The 10043-nt window shown below is 48.1% G+C and overlaps 1 protein-coding gene across 1 annotated transcript in view; it reads left to right on the top strand.

Moving 5' to 3' along the window:
* Positions 1–9330, top strand: part of Kcnc4 (potassium voltage-gated channel subfamily C member 4) — a 31548-nt gene extending 22218 nt beyond the window's left edge. Inside the window, exon 4 of the mRNA XM_087633697.1 lies at positions 6254–9330. Within this exon, the coding sequence (XP_087489823.1) occupies positions 6254–6258 (5 nt within the window). The 3' untranslated portion in view covers positions 6259–9330. The remainder of the gene's footprint in view (positions 1–6253) is intronic.
* The last annotated feature ends 713 nt before the right edge of the window (positions 9331–10043 follow it).

Genomic DNA, 10043 nt, shown 5'->3' with positions numbered 1-10043 from the left:
CAGCCATTGCAATGACTGCATGATGGCTGATGGACTGAATCCAACACAAGACTGGTGGCACAACCATGAGCCTCTTGGGGATGGAGAGTGAACATACATTGGGTATGTGGGCTAGGAAAGTGCCCAGCTCTGGTACACTGGTGGCTCTCACTATTCCTTCCACTCCAATGTAGGAGCATACCCAAGGCTGGTTTATGGATGTACAGGTCTGCAGCTACTCAGAAGGGCCCCATGCTGGGTTTAGGACGCTACTGTCATCATGGTTGTCTTAGTCAGGGTTTCTATTCCTGCACAAACATCATGACCAAGAAGCAAGTTGGGGAGGAAAGGGTTTATTCAGCTTACACTTCCACCTTGCTGTTCATCACCAAAGGAAGTCAGGACAGGAACTCACACAGGGCAGGAACTTGGGGCAGGCAGGAGTCGTGGAGGGGTGCTGCTTACTGGCTTGCTTCCCCTGGCTTGCTCAGCTTGCTTTCTTATAGAACCCAAGACCACCAGCCCAGGTATGGCACCACCCACAATGGGCTAGTCCCTCCCCTCTTGATCACTAATTGAGAAAATGCCTTACAGTTGGGTCTCATGGAGGCATTTCCTCAAAGGAGGCTCCTTTCTCTGTGATAACTCCAGCTTGTGTCAAGTTGACATTGTACCAGCCAGTACCGGTACAATGGTAGAGTTACTAATCTTCAACAAGATCTGTGGTTTCATTTGTACTGGGCCCTATAAATCACATGGCTAGGTCTAGGTGTGTGCTCGAGACTCCTTCATCCTCACTCTGTCTAAGCATAAACTGAGTCACAGGAGCCTCTATTTAGCATTGATCTCCCACTTACTAGCTAGATAATGTGGGAGCCACTCTTCAAATTCATTTTCGTGCCCGTAAAATTATGGTGCCTATCCCAAACATGGCATTAACAAGCCTGACCCAGGCTCAGGGGTCTGCATACAGCATGGAGATCTACAGTAAATGCTAGCTCCCTCTTCACCCTTGCCTTCAGCTCAGTCTTTTTTTTTTCTACAGATTTCTTCATGTCCAAATACACTCAGTAAAGGACAAGAGCACACCCAGCGCTGTCTAGGGCATTACAGAATGGCAGGGTGAGGACCACGGGGCCCCGGGGAAGAAACAAACAAGGGGAAACCTATTCCTAAAGGAACATGGAAAACCAGCCGTGAGCCTGGGCCAGCAGCAGAGGCAGGGCGGTGGCAGGCGGCCAGTTGTCAATTAAAGATAAAATCTCTCCTCCAACTGGAGGGCAGAGAGGGCTGTGCCCTCCTCCCACCCCCCACGAGAAAGCCATTTACAGCCAGGCTGCTCAGAGAAGCTTGGCCAGACGATAATGGGATGGGATATACTGCTGGCTCCCTAATGACATTACGCATCAGGGCCCACATCCAGAATAACTGTTTTTTAGTTTAGCTGGGTTTTGGGTTTTGTTTTTAACATAAATATGAAACCATATTTACAGGACTGAGAACCTAGCAAACAGCAGAGTATTGGATGCCAGGATCATCCGGAGGGGAGAGAGCTGGGCTACACAGTGACACCTTCAGAACCCTGGAATCGACTGTTACAGTTGCCCTTCTCTGGGCATGCTCTTGTCCTTTTCTGCGTATGTTTGGACGTGAAGAAATCTGCCTACAGTAGAAGGCACACTCTAGGCATCTGCTGTCCCGGGGCCAGACTTGAGTCCTAATTTGGGGGCTGCCTTAGGGAATGGAAGAGCAATGTTGGGATGGGCCTTTGGAGTCAGAGAGATTTGAGGCCCAGATCTGTTGTCTCAGGATCCTAGTCCAAGTTGCTTAGGCTGCCGGAATCTCCATTCCTCACCGTCTAACAGGGTAAGAATGGGTACACTGAGCTTTAGGAGAATGGCACAGGTGGTGCCAAGGAAGTATAGTCACTGCTTACTGAGCTGGCAAGAGAGCCAAGTGGTCGAAGACACTTGTTGCTAGGACCGACAGCCTGCATTTGATCCCAAGGACTCGCATGGTAGGAGAGACCTGATCCCTGCCAGTTATCCTCAGACCTCTACATGCACACAAATAAATAATTAAAAGCCATTGCATTTAAACAAATATGGGTGGAAGGTTACCACTGGAGCGACCTCCACCAACAGCGGCAGTTTGGTTTGAAGCTTTCACTTTTCAAAGGAAGTGCTGTGAATTAACTTCCTCTCAGCGAGGCCCTGTCCTTTTTAGCAAAGGAATTGTGGGAATAATTCACAAACAGCATGCATTTGTTTTGCCTGAGACATGCGTGTAATACACACGGAAATGCATTCTAAGATTGGTGTGACGGTTTGCTCCACAGAGAAGAAAATGCAGCATGGCATGTAAGGTCATACCTTCAAAGTCACAGTCCTGTAAGAGGCGAAGCGAAGCTGAGATTCAGGCCCAACTGTACTGCTCTGTGGACTCATGCATAGACAGCATCTAAACCAAATAAAGTTTAGGAGGTAAAACGCCTGTGTGGAGCTTTTAATGTTTTTCACTTCCTTAATTGAAATTGATACCTTTATCAAGATAAGAAAACCAAGGCTTGAGGTAATTCACTCTTTCATGTCTGTGTACACACACACACACTTGAGATGGAACATCTTGGCTTCCTTAATTAATAATCAGGTGGCAACATCTAGCCCAGGGAACGACAGATACCTTCTTAGTGCAAAGCCAGTAGAATTTTACTTTCTGATACGCAGAAGAGAAACTTGGGTGTGACTGGCTTGGAAACGAGGTTACTTGAGGAGCAGCTTGGCCTGGAGATGATTTGGTGGAAAACCAACTCTTGTTCTCAGATACTTGAAGGGCGTTCTGTGTTCTTGGGCTCAATTATTGATAGAAATGTTAAGGAGACCAATTGGATTAAAAAATGTTGTTTGTGGGCTAGAGAGCTGGCTTAGTCAATAAAGTACTTGCTTTTCAAACATGATGAACTATGTTTTTAAAGGCTGGTCATGGCAGTGTGTTTGTAACTCTAGCACTGGGAGGCGAGACAGGCAGATCCTTGAGGCTTACCAGCCAGCTAGTCTAGTCCCCTTGGCAAGTCCTAGGACAGCTAGAGACCCTGTCTTTTAAAGAAAGAAGAAGAAGGTGGATGCACATAAGGAACAATATCCAAAAATGTGAACACAGACACATATAAACAGACAGACAGACACCTTATTTTTGATTCCTTCACAAATGTAGTGGAAAAAATATTAGAAAATATCCCACATCAACTCAGCAGGGAAGCCTGATCTCCCTTCCCTGCATTTCACTGTCCCCCAAGAGGTGGCACTGTGAACATCTGGTCAAGGTCTTCAAGCTTTCTAACAAAATGGCCAAAATTAGGAACAGACCACTCTGGAGGCTGAGGGGATGCCATTCCTAGAAGGATATGGAGGCACCAGTAGCCGAGTGCTTGTTGTGGGAAGAATTTCTGCCCGGTGTGCGAGGTGGTTAGACCTCTGACCGAAGGCTGACTCAGCTGGAGCAGGTCCAGAACCTAGAGATTCTGGGAAGACTCAGATGAGCTCTTTCCCTGCTGTGACTTTTCCAAATTCCTGCCATGGCAAAGAACATCTGTGACACTTCTAGTCAGCAGGGACTCAGTAGACAGACTTGGGTTCCCACGTGACCCAGCACTCACCACCAGAGATCCCTGTGGCGTTGTCACAGTGAATGCTTTCGTCTAGCTCGGAGCTCCAAGCCCTTTGCACACGACCCGACCATACTCACACACTAGCTGGATGTGAGCTAGCCCTGGGGACTGTACTCATCATCCTCAGGCCCCAAACATCGTGCATTGCTCCAGAGGACTATCAAGGACTCGTGAGACCTGGCTGTCTCTTAAGTACCCCAGTTGTACCTCCCCCCAGGTGTCTGCTTGCCTTTCCAGGGACTCCAGGGAAGGGTGTGGTTAAAGTATTTACTAGGGTCATTAGGGATTAGATTATTGCAAACCACAGAGACCTGCTTTCAGCTGACTTTGGGTCCCTGTTACCTAATGCAACAGACTCTGGGTGTCGGTAAGGGCCCCTTTCTCCTTCATCCTCTCTCTTAAGTGACCTTACCCACTCACATGCTTTAAACATTTGCAGAATGCTGATGACACCCATTTCTAGTCCCATTTCAGAAATCCCCTCTCACATCTGTTTAGTCATTCAGCAAGCGCACAGTGGGCCTCCTTCATTCCCATGTTGCTCTCAACAATGTCGTAGCATCTTTCCTGTTACTCCACATGGGACTTTACCCTCTACCGTCCCTCTCTCTGCACACACCCTAAGGCTGGCCAGAAGCCAGACAGCAGTGACCCTACCATGTCACCTTCTCACTACTTGACGCACTCAGTTCTCAAACACAAAACTCTCAAGTGCCTGTGCTACGTCCTGGGAGAGGGGAGTGAACAGGACTCCTGCCTCCGTGTGTGCTGGAGCTTGTGTGCTAGAGCAGGACACAGGTCAGACATGCTTCTTTTCTGGCTTGGAAATGGATCTCAAATGTCCTCTTCCTGCCCCCTTCCAAAATCGGTGCAGTTCTGCTGAGGTCCCCAGCCTGGTCTTTATGCAAGAGGCACCTCCCAGCTCCCCCTCCCCCAGCCTTGTGACCCCCATGACCCCTCAGCTCTTCCATTATCATCACTGATCTACACTCCGCAACCAGAGAGCAACTTCAAATTGGAATGAAGATCCCCGTTCCCCTTGGAACCCTTGGTGGCTTCATTCCCGCTGTACTTCAAGGAAAGGAAAAGTCCAAGTCTGCAGCGGAGCGGGGTTAGGGGTTGGGGCACAGCTGTTTCTCAACCCATTTCCCTACCCCACCCACCCCCACCTCTGCAGACTCACCCCAACTCTGAATTCAGATTCCAGGGGCCCCCTAGCTTGGCTTTACCCTTAGCTTTTCCTCTCTGTTCTCTCTTCCATTTTCCTTGTCTACCCCCTTCAGCCCTTTGCTTGGCTGAGTTCTTCTTACCCTTCACATGAGGCAAAAGAGCCCATGCTCCCAACCTCAGTGTGCTTTCCTTGCCAGGTCCCTGCCCTCACCCCATCATATGTATATTTTTTTCCTTTTGCCATTTCCCTTTCTGTGATCATGGGCAGTGTAGCAGTTATCTTTCCTTATTCGTGTGGCTGTGGTATATGTGCACGCTCCTGTTGCACCCGTACATGTGGAAGTCAGAGGACAACCTTCCAAAGTCAGGTCTCACCTTCTTTCACTGCATCACATCCCCCAGGCTGGTTGACCCATGAACTGGTTGACCCAGATTCTCCTGTGTCCTCTATCGTGTTGTAGGAGTGCTGGGACTACAGATGCACGATGGCATAAGGCTTTTTCTGTGGAGTTTGGGGATTAAGTCCAATTTGGGCGATTTGTTATAATGCAGCAAGCACTTTTAGCTGCTAAGCCACTTTCTAGACCTCTGCATGCTCTATCTATCTATCTATCTATCTATCTATCTATCTATCTATCTATCTATCTATCTATCTATCTATCATCTATCTATCTATCGATCGATCCATCTATCGAAACCCTCAACATAGGTCTCATTAATTCATCTAGGCTGACTGGCCCACAAGCTCAGTAGATGGATCTACCTGTCTTTGCTGTCTCCCTTTCTCTAGTGCAACAGTTAAAGGTGGATACCTCCCTACCTGGACTTTTGTTTGTTTGTTGGCATGGGGATCTGAATTCAGGTCCTCATACTTGTGCAACAGACACATTGCCAATGGAGCCATCTGTCCAATGGAGCCCCAGTTGGTCTTCTGTTGTTTTCTATCTCAGCCAGCTGGTTTCCTTCATGTTTCTTCTCGTCCCTCTGTACTGCTGCATATTTGCCCCTGTGTATTGCTAGAGCCTAGCACAATCCTAGGGGCTCAGTCCCTATTTTATGAATGAATGAGAAGCAGGAGACCAACCAAGCCCACAGTTGCTGAGCTCAGCCGTGCCTTCAGTTGGCTCAGGTGTCTCACTTCTAGGGCATTCCTGGGAGCCCTTGGGGAACATGTGAAAGCTGTTCTCTTTCCATTATACATTTCCTGCCTGAGAAGCTGTCAGAATAATGAGAGAGAGAGAGAGAGAGAGAGAGAGAGAGAGAGAGAGAGAGAGAGAGAGAGAGAGCGAGCGAGCGCACAAGCACAACAGCTCTTCATCTCTCTGCCTTCAGAGCTCTCCATTTTCTACCTGATTTGGGGGGGGCGGCGCTAGTGGAGTACCCCTGCCCCACTGCAGGCTACTCAAGAGTACTGACTCCTCCTGGCTTCTCTTGCAGAGTAAATGCTCAATGAAATGTTTAACCAAATGAATAAATAACAAGAAAGAAAGAAGCAAGCATAAGAAAACAAGATAAAGAAGGAAAAAGGAAGAAGAGTTGAAGAACTAATGAAAAATAGAGGATGAAGAGGATGAAGAGGAGAGTCCTTATCAGTCAGGAGGGCTGAAAGTGAGGCTGAGAAGAGGGAAGGAGAACTCTGGGACCCAGCTGCCTGGTCCAGCATTCACCTCTAGCCAGTACTGCCAAGAATCTTATTCTTCATGAAACCCCAAGCCTCATGGTCCTGCCTAGGCCTCAGGTGGGATGGCAGGGTGCTTTGGTTCACTGACCAAGAGGGGTTTCCCACTGTCGGGTCATATACCCTGTGGTTGTAGGTTGTAGGAAAACCTTTGTAGAGACAAGAAACCAAGATTCCTTAACCGGAGCTCAACTCTACTTCTGATCTTGGAAACCAGCTTTGCATCGCTTCCTTCTGTCCTCTGTATCTAGTTCTCTGGCCCTGTGACTTTCAGAGTCCTTATTAATCAGTGGTGAAATGTTCACAGCAAACTAACCACTGACAGACTCCTTTGTAGACTCTAAGACCCAGAGGCCAGGCTTAGAGGTGACTGCCTCTACCTCTTCTTTAAGTCCTAGGCAAGCCAATGACCTCTCAAGAAGACCAAGGAGCCAAGCCCAGGAAGCCTGGAGGCCCAGAGGCTCCTAGCTGTTCTGCAATAGCTGTTGCCATGGTGGCTTCCCTGGGGTGGCAGCTCCCCAGTTGCCATAGAAAACAGAGGTGTGTCTTTGCACCACCACCATCATGGCTGCCTCTGTGGAGAAGCAGCACTTTCCTGAGCCATCAGTCAGCCCAGTGAGTAGTCAGTGCACCTTACAATGTCTGGGGAACAGTCTCACCCTGACATCTTGTGATATTAGTGTAGCAGCAGTCCCTCTGTCCCCTTAGGGGACAGCACTGTTTATACTCCTGGCAAGCCCACTTGGGGATGTCATTTCTCTTAGGATCCCACTAGAGGTAGCAACCAGATCCCAGGAAACCTGGGCAGGATGGGGAGGGAGAAGGCCCCAGGGAAACCGTTCTCTTTTTCTCTCTGGACCTCAGTGCTGAATTGTGACAAGCTGAATTTCCCTACACACGGTTGAAATGTTAGTTTCTAGAATGCCCCATTTCTTCCGGCTTCCCACCTCTTGGCTAAGGCACTCTGCCTTCCTCCTGCTGCTGCCTTCTCCTTGCTCCCTTTCATGACGTTTCCACTAAGTTTACTTGAACTTCACCATCTAATCTAGGAACAAGAAAATGTTAATCATCCACATTCCAGCATGAATTAGAGTCTGTGTATGTTTTATTTTCCAGGAGATAAAATTGCAAGACTTCTCACCGTTCAGAGCAAAAACCTTATTGTATCATAGATTGTAGCACCAAAGAGCCGGAAGCAGGATAGGCTTTTGCTTGTTTGTTTTTGTTTTTTAAATCTAAAGAAGGCAAATCGTCCTTGCATGGGTAAAATTAGAGGACAGGTCTCCACGGGGATTTATTGCCTGGCTCTGATTAACCACGAAACAAGCGAAGGCGCTTAGGCTGTAGTTCAAGATTAGAGAGCTTATGTAGCAGCATTCAAAAGACCCGGAGTTCAACCCCCAGCACTGAATTAAGCTATCAGAACACTGAGGAGTAGTATCTGCCTTAGTCTAAAAGATCCTTCTCCTTTTTGGCCCCTCCCACATACTGGTATTGAGTCTTTTTCCTGGTAAGCTTCCGAGTCTCTCAAGGCTCACGAAAGTATCAGCTCTGAGAGTCCTTCCAGAGCTCTCCCAGGGCCTGCTCTTCACGTGTGCACAATAAGCACTTTGCATACTTACCACAGTGATGACATCTTGCTTGTTTACTAACCTAAGCCTCTGCTTAGGAGCTCACAGGAGAATGGCCTGTGAATGAGTTGGCCGCCCACTGTTGACTCCTGTCAACTTGTGTCTTTTGCCTCTGTCATTCCAGCTTACATCTGTGTCTTAGAATTTCTTTAGCGCCCCACCACCAAGTCCATGCCCTCTCCCATCCATTGTTCTCATCACAGCCCTCCAGCTCCTGGGCTCTAAATAATTAAAGCTTTTTGTTTTCCTTTCTGGGGTTAGTGACCTTGAATCTGTACAGTCTGCTCAGGACAGCCAGAGGCTTGTGTCCTGGGCCATTTCCCTCCAGCCTTCTTCCTTCTCAGTCTTCACGGTGAACATTCTGTGCCTCTTTCTCCCCTCAGCTCTCACTCAGTATGTAGTTTGTACTTTGGACAAAGAGCCCTGCTGAAGAAGTGAGTCACAGAAAGGGAGGCCTAGAAAGGGGAGCAGTGCTCTGTAGGGTCCAAGCCAGGTCCTTGATGCTGCTGAGCCTCCACATTTGTGAAGTTGGGGTGAACCCACAGAAACATCACATCACCCAAAGTGCTGAGGTAAATTAGACTCTGAACAGGTCCTCTGAGATCATGTAAAGCAGGAGCTGGCGTGAAGGGCTCCCAATTCCCTGAACTTTTAGGGATGTGGGTGTTCTATGGTCAGACGCAATTGCCTCAGAAAGCTGGAGAACACAAGTCCCTTTGATTGAGTACTAACAACAAGGAAAGCAAGTTCTGTGCTCCGTGCAGGCAGTCACTCATCTGAGCAATCTCATTCCAGACAAGAAAAGCAGAACGAGAGGTAAACTGCAGGTAGATTTCATGAGCTCAAATTCATTTGGGCTGGTTCTGGTCTTGTGCACCCATCACTAAGTCTGTGACCAGACTCAGCCATGGGTTTCACTCAATATCACCACTACTATCAATCCACACTGGCTGTATCCAGCAAATTCTAATGCAACCATTTTTGTTGCTTGGGAACTCTATGGCATTGGGCAAATGAACCCCCCTGAATTTGGCTCCTTCTCTAAGAAACCCTGCATCTCAGAGTCTATTGGGAGGAAGAGAGAGATGGAATGTGTGAAAACCTGGACAGACCCAGTCAGCAGAACAGTGACCAATATATGTCCTTGGGGAAACTAGCCAGGGGATAAGGTTTCAGATCTGATTTCAACAATAAAAAGTACCAGAAATGATTTCTCCCAAATCCCTTGCTAAAACTATCTAGTGTGGGATGATGAGATGTATGTGTCCAGTTTGAGACCAGGCCCTGGGACATTAATATCCATGAGGCTCCTCTTTGGTACAGACATTTCCTTCTTAGTGACCCAGAGGCAGGATAATATGTGCTTGCTGTCCATGATGCCACCTGCTTCCTGGACTATGTCCATGGTTAGGGTAACTCAGCCCTAATTTTAACAAGCTGCTTTTTATCTCTCCTCTAAGGCCAAAGGCTTGCCTACACCACACACACACACACACACACACACACACACACACACACACACACACTCACACATACTGAAAGTAGAGTTGGGGAGACAGTGGGGTGGGAGAAAGCACAGGACACATTGGAAACAGATGCTACAGTTTGGATCTGTAGTTTCCCTAAGTCCTGGTCCCCTGTTCAAGGTGCTATATTACCTGGCAACAGAACCCAGAAGACATAAAGAAGACATAAGGCCTAGTGGGAAGAAGTTAGGTTCCTGGGGGAGTGGCATTAAGGAGGATATGGGAGTTCTAGTCCTTTCTCCTCCCTTTTCTTTTGGGCCTCCATGAAGTGAACAGGCCTAGCCCTGAGTAGATGCCAGTTCCACCTTTCTATCAGTTCACACGGCCTAGTGTTGCTCTGCTGTGTGTTCCTGCCACGATGGACTGTTTGTCCACGGTCCCCAAATGACAGA

This window comes from Rattus norvegicus, chromosome 2 (assembly GCF_021556685.1).
Source record: "Rattus norvegicus strain SHRSP/BbbUtx chromosome 2, alternate assembly SHRSP_T2T, whole genome shotgun sequence".
NCBI classification, from domain to species: Eukaryota; Metazoa; Chordata; class Mammalia; order Rodentia; family Muridae; genus Rattus; species Rattus norvegicus.
Note: the sequence above shows the minus strand (reverse complement) of the source record. Positions and strands in the feature narration are given on the sequence as shown.